The 25,260-nt window shown below is 32.2% G+C and overlaps 1 protein-coding gene across 1 annotated transcript in view; it reads right to left on the reverse strand.

Annotated features, from left to right (window-relative positions):
* Shaw (potassium voltage-gated channel shaker cognate w) overlaps positions 1–25,260 on the reverse strand; it is a 502,823-nt gene that overhangs the window by 133,324 nt on the left and 344,239 nt on the right. Inside the window, exon 7 of the mRNA XM_089648338.1 lies at positions 9,908–10,025. Within this exon, the coding sequence (XP_089504464.1) occupies positions 9,908–10,025 (118 nt within the window). The remainder of the gene's footprint in view (positions 1–9,907; positions 10,026–25,260) is intronic.

The raw sequence follows: 25,260 nt of genomic DNA on the forward strand, positions 1-25,260 counted from the left end.
TATCATATTTACATTACCCTACGATAGATAGAATCGCGTAGCTAGTTGGGGAGCAGGCGACTTAGAAGATAAGGTTTATGAAATAGCTTTAAAACACAGCGGAAATGGATTCAACTCACTCTATCTCAAAAGAACCGAGGGATACCACACATACATAGATAACTAGGTTTCTATACCGAGAAACAAAAAAAACCAACACAACGTTCGGTGAAGCCTTTTTATACTGAACCGTCACGTGAAATGAGTACGTTCAAGGTCGTACGTCACGTAGACAAACTAGGATGTACACACTTGAAGGGGTGTGTAATAAAGAGAGGGGCAAAGGCTTGAAAGACGGCAGGGAGGACATTCCTACCCCGGATAGATACATAACCAAAGCCTTATGGAAAAGTTACCTATGGGACTTAAAGAAAATTTATCGTAGAAAGAAGAGAAGGAAAAGTAAGAGAGGGCTGATCATTACAAAGTTTGAGATTATAACTAGAAAAACCCCAGTCATAATCTTAAAAATCGCCTGAAGAAATCACAAGAATATTTATTGTTTTCAAGTTTAATTTTCAAACTGTCTGATAATGCCCTCAGAAGGCGAAAAAGCTGTCACGTGTCGTAATTATTACAGAGCAGAACTTGTTTTAAATAAAATGTTTTTTTTTTGTAAATTGTAAAATAATATTATGGAATATAAAAAACATAATAAGATACTCCCAGTATCGCCCTGCTTTAAATCCGAAATTCAGAATTGAAACGGTGCTTGAAATGGCTATAGACGTCTTTGGTGATCAGATCTGAATTGCCAAATATTCTTCCACTTTCCTCTTCACCTTCCCAATATCTTCAGCCTCTCAACATACCACAATCGGGGATGCCATACTCTTGGGAAAGATGGATCAGTTTGTCGTAATATTTTTCTTAGCGGCTGCTGAAGTGAACTTTGTGATTGTCATTTGGAACGGGAACAACCTGCTTTAATACTTATTATTTACTCTATTATTTTTACAAGAAAATCAAAACATGAATGAACACTTTATATATATATATATATAAAGTGTTGTTCATTCATGTTATATGTGTGTCTGGAGATTTGTCTGACAGGCTCCAGCCAATTTTACGAAAAGTTTTACTCACGTGTTGAGCCTTGAGCGACGCAACCTTCTTCATCCCTGGTCGTTTTGATATTAAAACTTGCTAAAACTGAAGCTAATGTGTTATTTAGTCGTGGGGAGTGGGGAGAAATGTGTTAAACTAAGAAACACAAATTGTTAAGGAGTCTATGAGGCTACACGTCCATAATTAAAAATAAAACGGTTAACTTATAATATCAATATAATATATTATAAAAGTATAATTTGTAAAAAAGCACCCGTTACTCAAAGTACCAGAAAATAGATATGATTTGATATTTTGACAGCTCCTTCTTTAGTCAACGTTTCGGACAAAATTACAGAGTTCATCATCAGGGCAGATATGTAATGATGTCCAATACGTTGGCTAAAGAAGGACGTAGCGGAACATGGCATAATACCCCAAAACTAAATCACTATATTACCAAAACGAAGTTAATCGCGACTTTTAAAATCTATGTCCATTAAAATTGTTAAATATATGTGTGTGTATGTGTGTGTTTGTGTGTGTGTTTGTTTTGTTTTGTTTGAACAATGAAATGTTTTATGTTGTCCTTACGGGAACCTTATTTATGATGACTTCTTTAAACTAGGTCTTATAAATATTTTGATTATGATTTTTGAAAACTGAACGAGATTTGAATCCGCAACCTCTGGAACCGTACTCGAGAATCTTACCTCTAGACCAAGGAGGCTATCAACACACTATCACACAATAAATAAATAAATATCCACTCATTCCATGAAGGAATATTCTTGTTATTAAATAAGAGATAATAGTTATGAATATAAAATATAGTAATGTAAGTTAATAATAATATATTGAGATGTTAGTTAACATTGTACACAATAAATTATTGTGTAAAACCAGTGACTTCAAGGAACGTGCTATGTGTTATTACCCGTTCATCATTCTTTATTAGTACACAATAACTTGACTCTGCTTACAATTTAATCTTAATCCTGCAAATTGCTTCCGATATTATAGAAATAACACTGAAACTTCACGCGGGTCGCCAATTGACACCACTTACGGCTGTTGTCTCAAAGCGGGCTTCATTGGGCCGTTGAACGCTGAATACTGTTGATTGCTACAATGCCAGACACGATATGGTACAATAAAACCAAAGGAGGACATTCCAAACTTCTTCGGAACTCTCTCAATGGCCACGCTTGAAAAACTTCCCCAATATGGCTGGGAAACACCTTTGTCCCGCCAATTCAAACTTGGAACGGGGTCTCTTATTGACTTTCCAAGGACATGAGATGTGCCCTTAAAGAAAAGGTTTAGTTTGAAGGGTTAAAGTTTATTGGGTGGGAGTATTGAACGGAATTCTTGTGGAATATTCTTACGCGTAAATCATTTTGGAAAATATCAAATGAATTAGGTGCCTACCTACGTGAGTTTTTTGTATAATAGACTGCTGAACTCTACCAGTAAATTCTTAGAATTTGATTTTCAGTCATGTTTTTCTGAAAGTGAGTCCTCACTGAAGTAAAAGCTAAAAAGTATATTTTTTCCCTAATTTATTACTTCTAAACTCAAAGTACCAAAAAACGGGATACTTGTGACTTGTGAATAATACACAAAAAAAGTTGAAATGTTCGTAATATATTTTGGTGAAAATTATCCTAACATAGACAAAATTTATGTAGGATTTTGTACAAATGTAGCAAGATATGTCGAAAACTCAAAAAAAATTAGCTAATCATGTTTAATCAAAAATTACAAGCCGTGAACCAGTTACATGAAACATGTCAAGAAATAAAAACATTTTAATTATAAGCAATAATTAGTCTCCTGAAATACAAATACAAATTGAAAATATATCCCGAGTAAAAATAAATGCCGCCAACGGGAATTGAACCCGTGCCGTGGTCAGGTGCTCTGTAACCACTGAGCTATGTCGGCTTATTTCCAACCCGCCAAATGATTCAATATGTACTAGTACCTCAATCAACAATTACTGCTTATTATATTTTTTCCACCTGTAAACAACCAACTTTATTTTTGTAGGAAAGGCTTTGTTAGTGTTAAATTTCTCACTAGATGACGTCGAGATACATGATATCTTCATTTATTGGTGAAATATTTTTGACTTGGCAAATATTATAATTTTATTAATTAAAATTAAAGTTATTCATTAAATAACATACAAAATAACATTTTATTCATTTTAATACGCCGTGTGTTGGTTAAAACTCACAATAATGGTGAAATGGGTTGCATTTGCGAATGTGTGTTTAGTACTTAATTACTAAAAAACTACGTGACACAACGGTTAGGCATCGATTTATTCAATTCCTCATACAATACAACAAAAATATACCTATTTGAAAAAACATATTTCTCTTTCGTTTGATTTACTTTGAAACAACACGATTGATAAATTATCGCGGGCCTACAGCCGATAATCGTCAATAAATTCTACTACTACCAAAGCTGGTCAGTAAATTATCCGATAGGATAGAACAAAGACCAATAACAATGTTCCAGAACTGAGAAAGTGAATTTAAAGGAAAAAGTCACCCCAGTCTCGGAACGTTAGAACTCCTACAGTGAGTTTTTTAGAACTTTGGAAAAACCAGGTTTTTTATGTGCGGTAGTAACTCGGACAGACGGAAAAGCCTTTGAATTAGTAACTAGTACTCAAGCTTGCAGTTGAGCAAGGCTAAGAAATATGTTGTTAGAACTTAAAACTTAGTGTACCACCAATGCAGTCAGTGGTTATGCAATGAACAGATAAAGGTTTTTTGTAGTAGGAAAAGAAATATTCGATTGATTTTATGTGAAATAAATATATGTATTCGGAGATTAGTGTTTACGAACATGATTTTTACATATTAAGATAAAAGAATGATTATTTGTTTGTCCCGTACGCGTTCCTATACCATTATTCAAATTTTGTTCTTATTAGTGTTTAGAGAGTGGTTCGAATCGAAGTCGGGGACGCTCGAGAAAAACTTAACATTATCTCTGCACTGGAATGAGATATGGAGTCGAATTAAAGTCAACATAATGTAGTTTTTCAAGAGTAACAATGTGGATTTCACGATACTAGGTACATGAAGTGATTTGTAAAAGAATACATTTTTTTTTTTTTTTTTTTTTTTTTTTTTAAATTTTTTATTAGTAAAAAAAAGATACACGAATTACATAATATAACAATTACATAATATAATTACACAATATAGTAGGTTATTAATTACATAATATAAGTATTCAATGTACTCCCATAAATAAGCAGGGCTTGTGTGTATGGGGGTGTTGTTATATTTGTTTATATTTGGTACGATTCAGTTCAACATTCAATTACATGAATCAATTGATTATCTGTGGTCAAATGAGATGTAAGTGATGAACGAAGAAAGAGGTGTTAGGAAAATATACGACGGAAGTGCATGGTTGAAGAGGTCGAGGACGCCCGAGGAAGACAATAAAATAAATACATATTGCAAAACAATAATTTTATTTCCACCTTAAAAATCGACCCACTTGTAGTTACTCTAAAATTCATAACGTTATAAATTTACAATGTACATTTGTTACGTATAAATTTTGTTAATTAGCGACCGGTTTCGACACGTTCGTGTCATTAACTAGCTATTTTAAAACTAAAATTAGTTTTAAAATAGCTAGTTAATGACACGAATGTGTCGAAACCAGTCGCTAATTAATAAAATTTATACGTAACAAATGTACATTGTGACTAAAAAAACTCATTAAAAAACAAAAAATGTCTAGAAATTGTTACATAGTGAATGCCAAAGAAATACAAAAAATTAAAAATTTACCCCAAGCAAGCAACGCCGGGTACAAGTCAGCTAGTAAATTATAATCGATGATTTACAAAGTACTTCGTTCCAAATTTTGACATTTTGAATATAATAAACCCAACTAGCAGTTAAAAACCCGCACCGCGGGTTTTTGCTGCAAGGCCCTGCGGGCAGCACTTGGTTGGCCTTCGCCCAGTTTAAGTGATACTAACAACAGTTACATTTAACAGATAGATATTAGGTCATTCACAGAGAGGGGGTGAGTATATATTGTTAAAATACGGACAGGAAGGAGTTAATGAATAATAACATGCTCAATTTAGGCATAATAAGAATGACAGTTGTTTGAATAAATGAAATTTTACGTATTTGTGATGGATTATTTCAAATCAAACACTATTATTGACTACATGTCTACAACTGATATTAACTGTTATGGTACCTAATATAATTTGCTCATAGGAGACTTGCAGTGCTTAAATATGTGTTACAACCGTCAATGTGTAGAAGTTGAATCAATATCGTATAGTTTGTCACAACAATTAAAGATAGTTATAACAAAGTTGACTGAAATAATAGATTATTACACATTGATTAATTGTACCCGTGTTTATGGATAAAAGGAGGGTAATTGTGCGATGAGATTAGCAGTCGGTTTAATTAAAAGGTGTTAATTTTACTCCAACTGGTGGTAATTCTTTACCAAAAACTGTTACTGTATCTAATAAAGTTTAAAGTTAGATTATATATACACCTTCATTAGGAGAGTAAAAATCTATATATAAAGGTAGATTATTACAATATAGCGCCCCTGAGGTGATATCTCGCAAAAGCGGCGCTATGCAAATTGTCCAATTAATAAATAAATATACTGTTTACATTTTATTGTGTACGTATGCATTGATATACAACGGAAATAGATAAAATAATGTTATCTGATTAAACTTTATTTTATTAAAAAACAAATAACTTTGTTAACATTACTTTATTATATACAACCAATACATGTTTCATGAACGAAGTATACACCGAAGTCAAAAATTAAATAAAGATTACAATTGGAAAGAAGAAATGGAAGGAAGGGGGAGGGGTAAGAGTAGGCTGGGTTTATAAGAATTAGGAATTACAATATGAAAAACCAGTTAAGTGGGAAAATATTTAAAAGAGAGTTTAAAAAAAAAATTCTTGTTAATTATACCTGCTTTTATAATAACATGTCTTCTAATTTCTAAAATTTCTAAATTATTTATTTGCGATGCTTTATATCCTGTGTGAAGTATTTTAAGACCTGAAAAACACAAATAGCATATAACCATAAAACAATATATTCATAAGACAAATAGCATTTAAAAACGGTTATTCTAATAAATTGATATTTGAAATACTAAAAACATATTCTCTTCAAACGGTATTTTGACCCTATTTCTTAAGATAGAAATAAACAATGGCGTAGAATTCTGTTTGTGGATAACGATACTTCTAAAATTATACATAAAAACATTCCTGGTACTATTCGACCGGCGTTTTACACTAATAAAAAAATGAATTCTTAATAATAAAGATGGCGAAAATCAAACAAAAAAATTAGGAGTTTTTAAACTCAATTGGGATGATTGTAATTTCTTTTACAAAGGTAGAACCAATAGAAACCTTGAAGTCAGAACTAAAAAAACATCTCAGGGCTCTAAATGGAAATAGTGAATCTGTGTTTGCAAATCATCTTTTGAATCACATTTTCGATAAAAATGCAGGTCTTAAAATACTTCACTCAGGATAAAAGCATGGCAAATAAATAATTTAGCAATGTTAAAAATTAGAAAACATGTAAATATAAAATCAGATATAATTAATAAGCAAAAAAAATTATAAATAATAATAAAAAATGCTATTGCAAAGTGATAAGCTTCCAGAAGAAATATTCTTATAAAACGCTTGTTAATGGTCAAGTAATTTTGCATATTTAAATATTCTCGCCAGTCATTTGGTTCGTTTTTACACCGCCAGAGGTGCGCTCTGTCGGACATCTATAGCCGCCGTGCGTATCGGCCATATTATAAGGAACGCGTGCTTTTTTATAAACGTCAAACATAATCACGTAATTGTGGAAAATTTTCACTGTAATGTAATTAATCCAATGGATTATGAACTTTCTAAAACATATTTTCTTCGATATTATCCAAAAATTATATGAGCAGAAACGATATTTTTGAAGAAATATCGTATTACATGTGGCGATTCTATTTCAGTATGTAATCGGGTCTTAAGTTTTAATGTCCTATTTTTTTGGATCCGGTCACCTGCAAACCGAAATGAACCTTACGGTTGCTTTAAATTGAGGGGCAGAGTGGTATTTTTTTGCCTGCAGACCCCCTATGCAGAATTTATCCGAAACAGACAATTTGTATTTGATCAATCAGAGGGCCTACATCGTCCAGAGGCTAGGACAATAATACTATCAGATTAACACTGCCAACGAAAGCGAAATTACGTTTAAAATCAATGCATATTTGAATTGAAGCTCCTTTGAGGATAATTCATGTCACCCTAAAGCTTATGCTAAATATAACATGATTGGATTATTTTTCAAAATTTTAATGTTGATCAGAAATTAGAAATTTTAATAATTGTACGTAGAGACCTTTTGATAGTGCATAATTTGTTCTAAAAAGGGGTATGTTACCTTCTCCGAGTATTAAACTCATCCGCCTGTTGGCCAGACTTCCTACCCATTAGTCTATCCTAATAAGCAGGTAGGTACTTTACAAACTTAATTCCCTCTTCCAAGCTTACAGACTTATCCTTTCCTTCTTATAGTTCTTTAATCTAAAAACATCATCCATACCATAGACAACTTGCTTCAAGCAGTAGGACTATCGTATTCCCATAAAAAAATAAACAACGAACTAATGGTTGGCTGAAGAAGATATACAAAGCAGATGTGTAAATAAAGAGATAAACGCCATTGAAGCCTTTTGTACTGCCTAACCAAAGGATTTATTTAGACCCTTTTGCAGAAGCTTCCGAGATAAGAGATTTTAAACAATGGTTTAACAGTTTTATAAAAAATAAACTGAAGAAAATTATTTTCAATTTGCTTAACTTCACGAGAGATGCAAAAAATCCTTAAGACGAAACAATACCCTAAAATAAAGCCAGAATCATAAGGCCTCGTAGTAAGCGTTCAAAGATGGTTTGAAAGGGAGATATGTAAATACGAAATGTTAGAGGGAGCGCGCTGATATTAAAAAACGATAATAATTAAGCGAATATGGTGAAAATATTTAATAAAACACAACTCGTTTCAAATAGAGTAAAAATGCTTTAGTTTCATTTAAAGATACACTGTGATCTTTTTCATGCCTATAACAAATCAAACAGAAAGTGTTTAATAATTTTCGTAGCTTACTTTGCGATTTTTTTCTATCAAGGGATTGTATAATTTTTTTTGGAGCTTTATAACTTAAATACTTAACGAGAAACTTGTTATAAATCGATAGAAATTGGATACGCGGGGCTTAAAAAAGCAGCCGTGCACAAACTGATACTCCGTACGCCACAGATCTGTGGTTAAATTTTCCCAGTCAAATCTCTAAAATAAAGTGGGAATATTAACGACATACGTGATGAAGTCTGGTAAAAACAATATTCGGTGCGCGGCCCGGCGTAATGTATAAACTTATAGTCGACTTTGCCCTAGCAGGCCTAGAAAATCGATCTTTTCGTGTGGTTTATTAAAAAATTTTCTGATAAACGAATTACTCAAATCTCAAATGTTTTTAGAGTGATCCCTCGGGAAGTTACTAATTTACCGTCTAGAAAAATAATATCTGGAGCTTTTTATAGTTGATAAACGTTTTATAAAATTTTCAAACCGTTTTACATAAAATACTTAAAATTAGAATTAGAAATTACTAACAGAAATGATTAAAATGTGAGCATCGAGCAATGCCCCATAATTATGCCGTCTTATATTATGATTTCTTTTTATTTACCATACTTGTTTATTTAATAGACTAATGAATTCTAGAATTTATAAAGAAAAAGTCTTTCGTGTCTACGTTTTATAATCCTTATCGTAAAATTAACATGTACTACTAAATTTTAATTAAAAAGCTAAAAATTCTCATTGAAAATTTCTTTCGAAGCCCAGAGAGGTTAAAGTCTTAGCCACATTACGCTATATTATGCTCGTATAATTTTGGTTTGCGTATACGTATTATATTTTAGGGTGGAACACTACGCTATAATCTTCCTCAGGAGAAGGGGTCAGATCAATTGGGGAACTGTTGCGGAATATTATTTCTTTGTATGGGATCTATCACTTTGACAGATGACAGCCGCCTAATTACTTGCTTCGTAAATTGTTCGGACCCACTCTCCTGCCATAGGTAGGAGAAGGTGTCGCATAATTTTCAAATATAGTCCGGTTAACAGATCACGGCGCATATCATCGCCACGCCCACACTTATAACACATCATCTTTTGAGGTGGGATATATAAAAAAACCTTGACCTTATTACGTAATCCGTCACCCCTTTTATTCGCGTGAAGAACTGCAAATGAATATATTTACATCATTTAATTGATTTCAATAAAATACTATGTTTAATGTTGACTATTTCGACGGAAAATTTATTTAAATATATATTTTTGTTTAATTAAAATTACATGAAGCTACAATCCTCGAGAGTAAAACACTATCTACTTGATATCATTTCACAAATGCTGAAAAATGTTTTATGTGAAAAAGACTATTGTACTGATTTACTTTTTACTCTGATTTTCTTTTTTAAATACAAAGTAGATTGGAACCCGTTGACAAACTTTCAAGCAATTTAACGGGACTTTATTGCAATTACGTAACCTTTAAAAAAATAAATATCAGCTTGCTTCTGAATGCGTGTACATGTAGAGGTACTTACCCACGAAAAAAACACATATTTTTCATTCAATTGTTTCGTTTATTAAGCGGCTAAATCGGAAATTGCTAGATAATAATTTTGACTAACCTGCGTATAGGTCATCCAGCAGCAAGGTTCTACCTGGTTGGCGTCCAGACCCCAGAATTCCAGTTCCTCCTCAAACAAGGGTCCGCAGACATCAGTTGGGTAGTGGAGTTTGCCCGTTCTGGAAGAAAGAAAATGTTGGTGTGAAATTTTTACAGAGACATCCCCTTATATATTAAAGTGATGCCCGTTTAATGTATTTATTAAATAAATTATATGATTTGAAGATGGTGGAATAATAGTCAATAATGTATAATCTCGAGTAATATGTGTTGGAAAAGAGACAATGGACCACCATTCACACACTTTTATAGTCCTCACATCTCGCTCTTTAGTGTCATCTTTTTCAGTTGCACAATCGTTACCAGTACATTGCTCGTTGAATGAACTATGTACATTAAATAGAGCTGAGTTCCAATTTGAGTAATAGTCTTTGAAACTCGCTTTCTATTTCAGCCACCCTGTACTTTTTACCACGGTAGATAAATCTGGAAAAATATTACTATCTCTGCCGTGAATCCGTAAAATAGTGATGTTCATGATTCACGACAGAATGGTGAAGGTTTTATGGAAGAAATAACTTTAAAATCTTGAAGTTCGATATCAAAATAATATTGGATTTACCGGTTTTGGTTCTTTAAAAGATAGAGTAAATTTTCTGCTTGGTAGAATTTGAAAATGTTTGTAGACAGGATTTGCGTTACGCACAAGAAATTGGTTTTGTATTCTTTGCAGAAAACAAAAATGATGTTCGAGTATGATAAGGGATACTTACAAAATAATGTAATCGTTTGGCTTTAAGTTCTTTACGATAAACAGTATACTTAATATCGTTTTGATATATGATCTTTATCCACGTTATTAATTACACAAAAATACTATAAATCAACTTTTAATAACACACACAGTAAAAAAAGAACTTCATCAAAAAAACAAACATTCCTTCTTTTCCATGAATTTTTAAAAATATTATGAAGATTGGTTTAATGTTTTGAACATAATTACGTATAACTTCATTCAACCGAAAAATAGAAATAATATGATTGCATGTCGTATTAACCTAAAGCGTTACAAAACATGACCATTAGTTAACCGTTGTTTTCAAATAAGAATTATTTTCATGAAATAATCTTCTCTTCCAAACAACTCGTATTTTCTCAGAGGCGGTAAAACAATTCCTCTGAATCCATTTAGTTCTATAAGATCCACATTTTTGGGTAAGGCAAGGGAGAGGGTTCTCTTAAGGGGGACCCTAGAAAAAAACAAGGAAATCAATTTATTCGATAACCCCAGAGTATTGGCGAAGGAAGTTCACAAACATCGGTTAACGTTCGGTATGTTGTTATGGAAACACGGAATGCGGATCAAAATATTAAATTATTCAATGTGCGAGAGGTGAATTCGGAATTCCTCACACTTTTAAGTGAATCCAGTTATGTCGGGGCTTATCCTTATAAGGACTTGCTGAGTCCAAGATGAAAGGTGTGATTTAAACATTTACAATTCTGTTTTAAACCATTTGATTGAAAATTAACCTCAATTCATAAAAGAAAAACGTTTCACTCTGAATGCTGGATTAAAAAAAAAATACCGCAAGTATTTTTTGTTCTTATGACTATGACAGCTGTTTCACCTTTAAAGTCCATTATCAAAAGTGTGGTTAGGTCACATTGAGACGATTTATCAGGCCATTTGCATTAAAAGGGGGAAAACAGATTCTTGCAGTTGGTAAGTGCCACTGAGATAAAAAATTCTAAATAAATCGGTTTTTACCAAAAATAGTAATAAATCATTTTAAACACCATGAAAATAAAAAAAGGGTGAGGTAAGAAAACAAATCAGTCATCTCAATGTTGCCCAATGTATTTTTTTATTTATTTATTTATTTTCACATATACGGCACAACATGTGCCATTCACATACTAAATTACAGAGAATAGTATAGCAACATAAGGAATGCAACAATATAAATGTAAGTATAATGGTATAGTCAGTAAATAGTAGTAAGGTTAAAAGTATGAAAAAAGAAATATAAATAAAATATAAGTAACAATCTGTAGTATAGTATTAAGTCAAAGTAAGAAATTATATGTAATAATATACAATAAAGTAGTATAAGCAAGAATGAAGTGCTTATAAAATGTCTGAAAGGCATTAAAAGTTTGTAAAAATTAAATAAAAAATTTTAGAAAGGTATATACTATTAGAAAATGAAAAGAATAAAATATATACTATTATAATATGAAAAGGAAACAAAAGTAATAAATGGGAGAATCGCATGTATAATAATAATGTGCGACACTGCTTGGCAGTCCGATAAAGTTTTACATAGTACCTATGATGACTATGATATATAATGCACTGATATCAGCTTCTACCTATCGAGTACTAGTAGTTTTTAATCTGAAGTACATAAACATTATGATGGTATGGTATTACCCGAAAATTTTTATTTTATGCATCTTTTATATGATAATAGACAATCAGCGTGATCGATGTTGGAATATTCATTGCCTAATCTGTGCAAGCGATGGATTATTGAATTTTGTTCTGCGTTAGTTCCAGTATTGTTGCAATAATAAGGTGACTTGAGTCTAGTTGGTCTACAGGGAACATGGTTTATCAACGAAGTTAATTCAGGGGAGTCAAACCGGTGATTGATTATTTTAAATAAAAAATTAGATCATTAAGTATTCTTCTATGTTTTAACGATAAGAGATGCATTAATTGTAATAATGAATCGTAATCAATGTCGTCAGAGGGAATTCCTAATTTGAAGTTAATTGTTCTGAGAAATTTGTGTTGGATTCTTTCAATGGAGTTTGCATGTATTTTGTAGGAAGGGTTCCATATAGACGAATTATATTCTAATTGACTTCTGACTAGAGTTGTATAAAGTAATTTTAATGTATGGATATTTTTGAAATCTTTAGATATTCTAGTAATGAAGCCCAAAATTTTCATTGCTTTACTAGTAATGACATTAATGTGATTAGTAACTGTAACTGTGACGGCCGGCATAGTCCAGTGGTAGCGCATTGGACTGCCATTCCGAAGGTCGCGGGTTCGAACCCGGCGTGCGCAAATAAATTTTATTTGATTAATTTGTGTTATTTCACAATTAATTAATTAAAATATAATTAAAATAATATATAGTATATTTGCGGCACGTTCCAGAGTGGAAGATACTACCAGTATCGCCCTGGTGTAAGACCACCATTCAGAATTGAAACGTTGCTCCAAATGGCTTTAGCCGTGTTTAGTGACTAGATCTGAATAGCCAGGTACTTCCCCACCTTCCTCTTTCCCTTCCCCACTTACCTTCAGCCTCACAACATCCCCAAATTGGGGATGCCATAGTCTCACTGGCTCCAGACGGGAGCAGTTGGGACTCTTGTGAGGTATTCACTATAAAAAATAAAAAAAATAATAATTTACTATCAAAGATTATACCGAGGTCCCTAATTTTAGGTACAGATAATAAAATGTGGTTGTTCAGTGTAAAACTATATTGGGGTTTTTTTATTCTGAAAAAACTCATAACTTGACATTTTTTAAATATTGAGTGTAAGTTTGTTAATGGAACACCACTCTGCAAATTTTTTTAAATTGGTTAGTTGGACAAACAGTAATTGATATTTTTAATGATTTTAAATATTTTCATATCATCAGCAAATAATAATATGTGAACATCAGAGAAAATATAAGTGAAATCGTTTATAAACAGTATAAATAATATTGGTCCTAAGTGTGAACCCTGAGGCACACCGCTAGTGGCTTCGAATTCGTAAGACAAGTGTTCTTTGATACATACAGAATCAAACACAATCCAAATGATATATTTTTTTATTATTTTTAATGATAAACTAATATTTACGAGACAAGCATTTTATGCACATCCCAAAGGATAGCATATTATTTGAATGCAATAATTATTAGCCTGAAACAATTGTATCAGAATGTTGCGGGTTCAATTCCCGTCGGCGGAGTGTATTTTTTCTCGGAAGATTTTTTTCATTTTATATAAGTGTTTTAGGCTAATTAACAACAAATAATAATTATTAAAAAATAATGATTATTTAGTGTTGCTGCTTTATAAGCATTCGATGCGTTTCTATTATTTTAAAGGATACACATGGACGTTACTTAACTAGATGATCTGACCGCGTACATATAATTATTATCATTGATACAGAGACTTTCTGCATATTATGTGCAGCTTCCGTAAGAAATGAAGCCATGGGTCTGTCACTCCCATTTCCCACGACTCCTTTGAGAGTAGCCCAATCTATTTGAAGTTAACCGAGGTTATTGGGTGCTTAGACGTCTCTTAATTTCACACAGTGCAGGCCTGAGCCTTATTCCCATCAAGGCCGGCTAGAGTCACTAAAGAAAGCACATAATTAAATTTCAGAAGATATGTGAAATTTTTACATTCTAAATGGACGTTCCTATTTTTCTTAAAGTTTTAAATAAAAATTTCCTTTGCTATTTAGTTTTTTTCCTATGATTTTCTAAGGTTGTATTTTTTTCACAAATATCATATTTCATTTTTATACTTTTTGGTTCGGTAGTTAGATTTGGAGACAAAAAAACCTATTTCTTAAATTTTATAATAAATTGTTGTTGTTTTGGGAAAGCTGAAAAAATGTAATGTTATGCTGAGTTGTCCTATGCAGCTTCGAAGAGTGAATCGTTGACTAGCTTTTATTTTCTAACTCTAACAGACGGTGAAGCCTGTGACAGACCACACTATAAGCGCGCTATATTTTCGCTTTGCCTTTTTCAGCGTATCGCTCACCATACATTCCCATTGGTAGTATATGTTGTGCGTTGTGCTAAAATATACTAAAACGTGATGCGTATAGCGTAGTGTGTCACCTACCTAACCAAAGAAGAACAATATCTATTTTATCTGCATTAAACGTTCGGTTACAAAAAGCGACTTTATAGAAGATAATGACGATTATTCATAAAGTAAGTCTCGGAAGTATTTTTCATGGTGGAAGCGGATTTAAAAAGAAGGATCTTTTACAAACAATCTCATTAGGCTTTCGAATATGTGAAGACGAATCTGAAAAAACATTAACATAAATTTTTTTTTTAATTCTAAATTCATTTAAAAAATAATGTTTGTGAATTGAATTATGCATGAATATGTTATCTCCATATGAATTGTTGCATGTTTGTTCACACTCGTTCGTTCATCAATACTGGATAAAAATACCGGTATTTTAATTTTTATTAGGAATAAGTATGTTTTTTTCACGGTTTTGTTAGTAATGAAAATAGTTTAGACACTAGAATTCAGGTCATGTTGATAATACATTTCACTGAACATGGAAACTTGTTTACAATCAATAGTTTTCGCGTTATAGCTCGTCAATTATTAAAAATAACGTTTTAATAGGTAAAACCTCTGCTCATTTGTGATCATTTGCATAAAACTGAGTATTTAGTTTGCATTACTCGATAACCTGAGTCAGAGGAAAGTTTTCAATAAATCGGATTGAAATCTTTAGAGCACAGGCGTCAGGTAGGTATGCTGTCCTTATTCTACTGGTATTATAATGGAAAGTGCATAATCGGGAAACATGCCAAACAAGTGTCCAACATATGTACATTGTTGACATTTGTCACATGAGAACGGGTCGCTTCTACGACACATTATTGAGTTCAATAGCTCGGCTGTGGAACGATTTACCGGCCTCTGTGCCTCCTCTCTCCTATAACATTGGTGTCCAAAAATACCCTCCACACACCATCCCTAGAGATGACATAGACCCTTCGGGAAATTATTTTCCTCAGGGTCTCCGGTGTAGAGTAAATGTGAAAAAAGAATTCCGCTAGACATGATAACCACTTGGCGTTCGATTTTCGATTCAGCCATTCGATTTGAATAATATTTTTGAGGAAAAATATTTTTGTTTATAAATTAAATTGAATATAATTACATTTAATACAATATAAGATATGGGTAGTCCCACAAAGCTGTGATAATCAGCTTGTCTGTAGGTTCTGCCATTTAATGTTATAACATAATACACATTAGCTTAAGTAAAAATATTAATACCAAATACAATGTTTAGGATAGATAAACGTTTTTTCATTTATTAACCACTTTTTTGTCAGTTTAGGGCAGGGTTCCTCATTATTTTTTAAGTTAAAGTTTTCGTTAAATTTGTTATAAATCACAGGTATCAAATAGTCAAGTGTTCTGCTACCATACTCAGTTGATATTAGTGGAATTTTTAGGCCTTTTTTTTCAGTAAATCTTGTTTTGTGACTATGCAGCAATGACTTTTTGCACGCATTTTCTCCCGCCCTATCCATAATTATAATAAACCAGAGAAGCCCTTTAATTGGAAGTAGGCCCTCAGAGCCATACAGTAATTTTAAGTTGTTTCTTTTTTTGTAAATGCTAGGTTAAACATTTTTTTTAATTATAGCAGTTTGTAAATTTTGAATGTATTTAATATTAATATTACTCGAGTGTCCCCAAGTTCGAATCCCACATCTAAGTATTGATTCGACCATAGAATGATACATAAGTTTGAGAGTGCATCGAGGCAATACAAATTTTAATTTATAAAAATTACTCGCCAAACATCGGAACTGGTTACAAATTTTGGTCACACTTTTGTCCCATTTAAAGTAATTGTCTACGATTATGCCAAGGTAAGTATATTCGTTTGTAAAATCATTTTTTTCACAGCAGCAAATATTATCCATATTTTTATGTATACATTCAAAATTATGTGCAGTTATTTTAGGTATGTTCCACATTTTCAAGGTAGGTGATCTTATAAACAAGCATTTAGTTTTTTTGACATTAATAATTAGTCCTACATCATGAGACCATTTAATTAGCTCGTAAAAGTCTATTTGTAATTCTTGAATAGCTATTTCAGGGTTTTCATTAGAGACAACTAGTGCAGTATCATCAGCAAAAATGAATCTACGGGCTATTTTAAAAAGTTTAGACATAGCAATTACATATATAATGTATAATTTTGGTCCTAAAATTGACCCTTGTGGCACTCCTGATTTAATAAATCTAAAATTACTCATTACATTCAAAATCTTTACATACATTTTTCTATTTGTTAAATAGTTTTTGAAAAATGATAAGAGTATACCACGGATTCCTATGATTTCGAGTACCTTGATTAATTGTGTATGGCTGGGTGTATCGAAAGCTTTTGAGAAATCAATAAATAATACTAGTACATGTTTTTTTGAGTTCAGCTCTGAATTTATATAATTATTATTTTTTTGGTAAACTAATGTTTAAGACAAGATTTTTTATGCATAGCACAAAGGGTAACAATTATTTTTATAAGCAATAATTATTAGCCTGAAACACTCATCCATATTGAAAAATCTCCTGATAAAAGATACATGACGCCAACGGGACTTATGTAATAAGCAGTAATTGTTGAATGAAACACTAGTAGGTATATATTGAATTATTTCGCGGATAAGAGATAAGCCGCCATAGATCAGTGGTCAGAGCTGTCGACCGGAAATCGAAAGGACACGGGTTCATGTCCCGTTGGCGTCATGTATCTTTTATCAGGAGATTTTTCAATGTTGATGAGTGTTTCAGGCTAATAATTATTGTTTATAAAAATAATTGTTACCCTTTGTGCTATGCATAAAAAATCTTGTCTTAAACATTAGTTTACCAAAAAATAATAATTAACCTCCATAATGTTTTTAATCAAATCTTACCAAATACGTTCTTTGTTTAGATTTATTGATTTATATAATTCGTCATTTATGTAACTATCATCAAAACTACCATCAAAACTTTATTAAAATACTAAACAGAAAACATTTATATATACCTATTATGTTTAGTGTATTAATTTTAAAATACACCTTGATTTAATCTGAGCGTGCTAAAATTCAACAAACCAGCAATGCCACAAATAGTTGAAGGACGGGATAATACCATGCAAATTGGTCCAATTAAAATTCTCATCTCTAATTACGTCGACCTTTTTGGCTTGCTTCCACTTTTGGCACTGGTCGAGGAAAGTGGGCTTCAGGCGAGGCATCAATTCACAACGTTTAAAATTGATTGAGATATAAGGATTATTATATATCATAATCGAGATTGAACGGATTTAAAAAAATAAAATTGCTAAAAACTAAGATTCAAACATATACCAATTAATAACGCGTATAATCGAAGCCATTTGGAAATGAAAAGCATTTATAATAATCTTATTTCGGACGTCGAAACAATTATTTCACAATAGGTTTGGTTATCAAGGAGAGTCGCGAGCAATTTGAGACCTATATCACTATTTTCAGAGTTGTGTCAATTGGTTTTTGTAATTTCGGAATCGTGACGATATTTACCAATAATAATATACACATAGAGCATATTTGGGAAACCTCCATGGATTTTACACCATTGATAAATTTCGGAAAAAGGATTGCCGGATCGATTTCCGCCCACCTCAAAACATATTGCCTTTAAAGAAGTTCTATAAATGAAAATATAAACTTCCATAAATTACGCATGCTTGCCGTCCAGTTGCTGGTAGCAAATACAGGCGCCTGCATGGTTAACAAAAGGTCTTTGGTTAGACAGGTCGAAAAATTTGTTAAATGAAAAGTAAGTGAGAAAAAAACAAATTGATTGAACTGATTTTACATATTCCAAATGACCACTGTTAATAATCTATCCATACAGCTCTTAAAGTATGAAAAGATGGTTAGTGATTAACTGAACACTGGTCTTACATACTTATTTGCCAGGGGTTGGTATTATATTTTTTTTTTACTTTTCCGATTTTATGTCCGGGTTAAATCTTCCCCATAGGAAAAACTAAATCCTTCCAAACACTTTTCCACAAATGATCATCTAGTCAATCAAAATTATGCAAGTGCATTATATAAGCAAAATAAATACAATACAATACAAGAACAACATGTCAATTAGCATTTGCATTATGTGATTATATTGTCTTTTTAACAATTTAGTTCAAATTTTGGCAGAAAAGATCTAGTTGCTTAACTGCATTATTCAGAAGTCTTTGTATCTGTAGGGAGGATGTTTTATATTTTTTCGCGCTTCTCATTTGCTTGACAAAGGTGAAGAAGGGGAGGGGGTGGGGGTGTCCTCGGCTCACGTGCCAGCTTCATGTCAAAAGAGAGAACGAAAATGCAAATACTGTGAAATAATAACGTCACACAATGTTCATCTGTGCTCAACCAACGAAAGGAAGCCATTATTTCAAACCAAACACTAGATTCAAGTAACATGTAAATAGTTTTCGTCATATTTGTATCTATTTTATTTATTGTTTTTTCACATGGCATCATTTGTACATTAATGTTTCTTACAAATATTGATTACCTATATGGTACCTAGAATGCTGAAGGAAGCCAATTTCAGCCAATTCATTATAATGTAGTAAACATGTAGGGTGACCACGTGTTGATATTTGATTAGAAATAACATATTATACTATTAATTAAAAAAATGACAAATATGAAAATAATTAAAACTATCACATGTATTATGCTGTTATTTTAAAAGGGATTAGGATGAAAAAATGTATATTATGCCATAAATAAAAAAAGATGACTTTATATGTTCTTGAAGGCTATGAAATATAAATTGAGCATCATAAAAATAATTTCTATAAGTGTGAATTACATTTATTTGTATGCAATATGGTACAATAATTAAGTAACATATAATAATAAATATTTTAATTATTTATAATAGCTGAGAATTAAAATCGCAACCTCATGCATCAAATATGTATAACCTATTTCGCTACTCTATGACGGCTTACTTAAGGGATGCGTTTTATCAATGTTCTAAAATGTTTTAATTTATAAAAAAAAAACTTAACCGCTAACTGTGTGAAAGAATATATACATACTTTAGAAATTATTACATTACTCGTATTTATATTTCTAATATACCCATGAGTCAATCGTTATTAATTTTTGGGAGTTTATGCGATGTCGCGCTTCTTTATTCTTTAACCACAGCACTGCACAGCGACAGCGAGTGTTCATCATCGGGGCAGATATACAGATTATGATGAAGTATTTTTTTTGTGTAGAAGTGAAACAGTGCTGCCAGCGTTAATCTTATAATGGTCGGTATATCATGATAATAATTAAAAAAACATATTAACCAAACTATTAAGCTTATGCCCGACATCTCTATTAATAATAAAGGGGTTTTTGTGAATTTTCATCGCCTCCATAATTAGGCGAGCTGTTTTGGGTTTTTTCTGTTACATTTAAGTGCTCGGCAATTTTCGATTTGGGTCAACTTCTAGTAGTTCCTATTGTGCGTTTTGTGAACTTTAAAACTTTCCAAATAGGTATGTTAACATTATATTCAGTTAACCTCAGATATTAGAATACCATACAAATCTGAAATTAGACATCAACAGACTACCGAGAATGTATACGCTACGGTATCTGAACATTAATGTGAATGTCCAACTACACGTTTTAGCATGGAAGTAAACAAAGCTTAAACTTACTGAAATTCTATCCTTTGCTTTATTTGGTTCAGTTGCAATTAGGTATTGCTAGGAGAATTGACAAAAAACAAACTTTGCATGTTTAAAATAAATTAAAAATCAGGAAAATGAATAAAACATTACCATTATACAAATTTAATTCGAAATCAAAGAAAATTGAAAGTACGAGTATCAATTTCGTTGAATGAAGGAATATTAAGCACCTCAAACATTCAATTATGTATATGACCAGAACCCAAAGGTTTTCCAACTAACCAATGAATTAGAATTCCAGGAAAATGGACATTCGATATATAACATTACGTATAATTATGATTAAAAAGATTAAAAAATAAGGAATAATAAAAAATGCGTGCCAAGAGACTTTTAGACACAAACTTTGTGTTTTCTTTAGCTTAGATTTTTTATTCTCCAAAGGAAAACCCAAAGTATTCATCCACTTAAACTCAAAATTCAATGAAAATAGAAGATGAACAAGTTTTTTTTTCTTCATATTTTACTAACGGGTATCAAGGCTAAATTTAACAATAATACATTTATTCATTACTGATACCAATGAATTTCAGAAGATTCATTTAAAAGCAAAAAGCGACTCTCGCAAGAAACATTTTCAGAGCAAGTGAGATATTTTCCATTAATTTTCATCGCCTAACGCCTTTACTATCGTCTCAGCATTTCCCAGCTCACGTTGGTACAACATCAATATTGGTTAGCTCAATATTGCTAAGGCAGGTTTCTTGGCTGTTTTGTCTAGAATCCAATTTTCCTTAACAAATTATCCAACCACCCTTTTCCATTATATGACATTCTCCCTTTGAAAAATTTGGTGAACGCTAATAATAAAAGTTTGTAAAGTCCTTTATCTAAAAAGGTAGTGCGATCTAAACTGCTCTTTATGTAAAGCAACATGTCTCCTGTGTGGGGCGCTGGCAGTTTCATGCATATTCAATCCTCCACTGTCAACACTCCTCGGTTCCATCGGCTACTGCGGCCCCCTCCCTCGAGAAAGGAGTGCAGAGGGTGCAGGGGTTGAAGGAGGGTAGCGCCATGACAGGGAAGATTTGCACTACAACTTCTGAGGTTGTATTACCATAACAGAATAATAAACGCTCCCCCAGCAACTTTGCACAAATTCTGCTCTGATAGTTCGTCTAATACCTCAAGTCGTTGTAAGTGAAGTTGCTAAAAGGAGTCTCAGCCACAATTGAAAACTGTTTAATGAATTAAGTTGTTCATTTTAAATTAACATTAACAATATAAATGAATGTAGAAGAAGAAAAACAGAAAACTACTCATTACAACCATATAAAAAATATGCTTCAGACGCCTTGTTAGTAACGTTGCGTCAGAAAATAAACAACGAAAGAAATTTTACCTCTGTAAATACATTCTAGATTATGTTCACACAAAAAACATAATTAATAAATCAACAAAACATCGACTTTAACGTTTTTACTTCAAACATTGAATGATAGCTCGGAATGGAAAGTAAGTAGAAAAACCCAATGCAAAAATGTGACGAATTCGTCACCATTTTTGAACCCCTATTTAAGTATATACTAGTGGGGCCGAAAAAAATACAATTTAGAAGATTGTGCCTTCTCGTCGTAGTGAAGGGTTACCAGTGAGATCTTTGGAACACTTTATTTTCATACATTGAACGTAAGAAATTAAAATAAAAGCTCGTTTAACTTAACATGAAAACGGCCATACAAATGTATAATTTTAGACGACATTGGTCATAATTTAAGGAGAACATATGTGAAAGTTACTAACCCATACATTTTACAAATGAATGGAGAGCTTTCTCGGTAACAAGAGTCAACATTAAATAATGGCGTTCAATAATGAATAATAATTTCATAATATCGATTTTCGTCACAGCCGTATTTCAGCATAGCTTTTATAATCTAGACGCCTCGTTCAATTTATTACCCACAATATGTCATCTTCATACGCGTCACTTCCAGCCGTGCTATCGACCCGTAAATTACAATTTATATAGTGCAGTGGTACCTACATGCATTTGAATTTGAAGCTATTATAGGTTTATTACCGCTCAGCACATTTATATGGTATGGATTGTTCAATTAATATGTAAACACCGCCCTGTCTGGGTGTAATGGCATTGATTATCAAATTGATTGAACGTTGGATTTAAAGCAGCTGTAACAAGTAATCAGGAATATATATTACGAAAACTGTGTCATTAGTAATCTTGTCAGAATAAAACACATGACGTTTCTTAATTCTAATGTGTTGGTTAGGTTAACACTCAAATTCAATTTATGTTTCCTACAAGTGTTTTAGATGGAAAATGTGTATTTTAAAATTTATCATCAAAAAGTTTTCAAATTGATTTACTGAAGTTTGTAACCACTCTTAATTAGGAACTACAGTGAAAAATAATATGGTTTAAAAATATTTATTCATATAAAAATGAACTAATGCTGATTCTGAATTTATGAGTTTAATTATATATTATAATGCGTTAAATTTATAAATGGTTATTAACGAACAAAACACCATCTCATTAAAACATACCGTTTGGTTAGAATGACTGAACTGCTGATTGTTCACAATCAGTCGAGGTTAAAAATATATCTACGGTCTACAAAATCAACATCAAGGTTGCCAATACGTGGAGAATTCCCCAAATAGCTGGGAATTTCTTACAAGAATTAGTTTTTTGCGGGGGGGGGGGGGACTTTTACTGTGGAAAATGCCGGGATTCTGGGCATTTCTTGATAATTCAAGCGCATTGAAAAAAATTACAATAATTTTTAGAACGCAATGTATTTGGTTTTCGTTTTAATTAAAATAGTTTGTAAAACCTGAAAAAAAAATCCGAAAATTACTAGATAATGCAAACTTCAATAGATTTTTTTTCGTTTTGGAAGTAAAGGAACTAGTAGGGCATTTGTGGGAAATTTAAAAATCTCTCTATCTCTTGTGGGTATTTTGGAACATATGCATTGACAAATCTGGTCCTCATTCACATTCGAACCGATGAAATTTTTTTAATGCACATTTTAAAATTGTTTAATATGTGTGGTCATGGATGCATTTTTATACTTTGATGAAATACGATAACCTAAGTGTGGAGATGCTAACATTTTACCTAGTGTGCGTCGATGTTAAAAGCGGGAAATCTTGAAAATAAAACAAAAAACCTCTCGGTTGTCATAAAAAAAATTAATGCCGGTTGAAAATAAAGGAGGATTTTGAGACTGAGAATCGGTGACATCACGGGTTACGTTCATAGATTTGATGCCTTTTCGGGAGACACGAAAAATTACTATTAAAACTAAATATAACAGCAAAAATTATACATGTTTTTAAGATAGAAGGTCATTATTGTTTAAAAAAAAGTATCAAATGTTCCTCATTCCTGCAAAAACCTTCAGTTTCAGATCAAATTTTCAGACAATATATGCACAAACTTGTAGATATTATGTCATCTGGCACAGAAATTCAACAAAATGCACACATTTCTTATTTATTTTGTCGATGGTAACTATTGTTAACAAACTGAAACAGTAATTTTCGGAGAAAATTTCTTCTGAAAGCTTATCACTTTGTGATATATTATTTATTATATTAAATTACAAATCACTTTGTTTACATCACTTTAATATATATAACCTCTACATGTTTCATGAACAAAGTTCACCTCATCAGGAACAAGTATATACTAAAGTCAAAAACAACATCTTCCACTGTTCAAGTGTAATATATATTTAATTTTTGACTTTAGTATATACTTCCTCCTGATGAGGTGAACTTTTTTCATGCAACATGTAGAGGTTATACATATTAAAGTGATGTAAACAAAGTTATATGTGTTTTAATATAGTAATTAACAATTTTTTTATAGTACGCAAGTACTGTAGTATTTTTATGTTAGCAAGTTGTTGGCTGTACACTATGCATCGGTGATTATAAGTTATAATGTTCGCACTTGGGGTTCTTAAAGTGATTTATCACTAGAATAACGGCGCCGTTAAAAAATAAATTAATAAATGAGGCATTTTATATCTCGTAAATACCCACTTATTAGTAACACTTTGTTATAAAATACGTTTTTTACAGTTTGGCTATCGTTAAATATACCCAACGAGGTAATAAGATCACATCTCTGAAAATTTTCTCTCGCAACAAGGAGTGACCTATTTCTCGAACAATGTGATCTTCACAGCCATAAGATACAATAAAAATAAATCCATCCATAATTCAGCACATAAAGATGGCGATTCCTTGCCGGGGCAAGCAAGATCTCGAGCAAGATTAAAAGTTTACATTTTTAACGATGCCGTGCGAACTCGCCTGGTGAGCGAAGAAATGTAATTTAGGCATTAACCCGCCCGACAAGGTGCCCTTTTCCCCCAAGCTGATGAAATTGCGAAACTTTTTCTCGTTCAAGTGGCCTTTCTCATCCTGGAAAAGGTTAACTACCCGGTTTCTTCACGGACCACGTTCATTCGCATAGGCCGGGAAATAATCACAGAAATACTACATTGGTTAATCTCAACGCCTAACGAATTAATATCATTTTGTTTTCAGTGCGGGCCGCCCTAAATGTTTTAGCGGGAAATTAAACAGACATGGGAAACTACGCACGATCCAAATGGCAATTAGAAGCCGACATAAATACGAGGAACAAAAGGAAATGACTCTTATTATTTTAAATGTGTGTTCACTTGCGACATTTGTTGTGGCTGTGGTGTGGTTCTAGAAGTTAATGACTTAGAGGGGGTTATCTTTATTGAAGATATAGAAGGTGCTTGGTATGGCATATTAGCGTGAGCGTTTGTTTGCAAGTTGCTCGAG

The sequence above is a fragment of the Hesperophylax consimilis genome, chromosome 1 (genome assembly GCF_061612785.1).
Source record: "Hesperophylax consimilis isolate HC1 chromosome 1, BYU_Hcon_1.0, whole genome shotgun sequence".
Classification (NCBI taxonomy): Eukaryota; Metazoa; Arthropoda; class Insecta; order Trichoptera; family Limnephilidae; genus Hesperophylax; species Hesperophylax consimilis.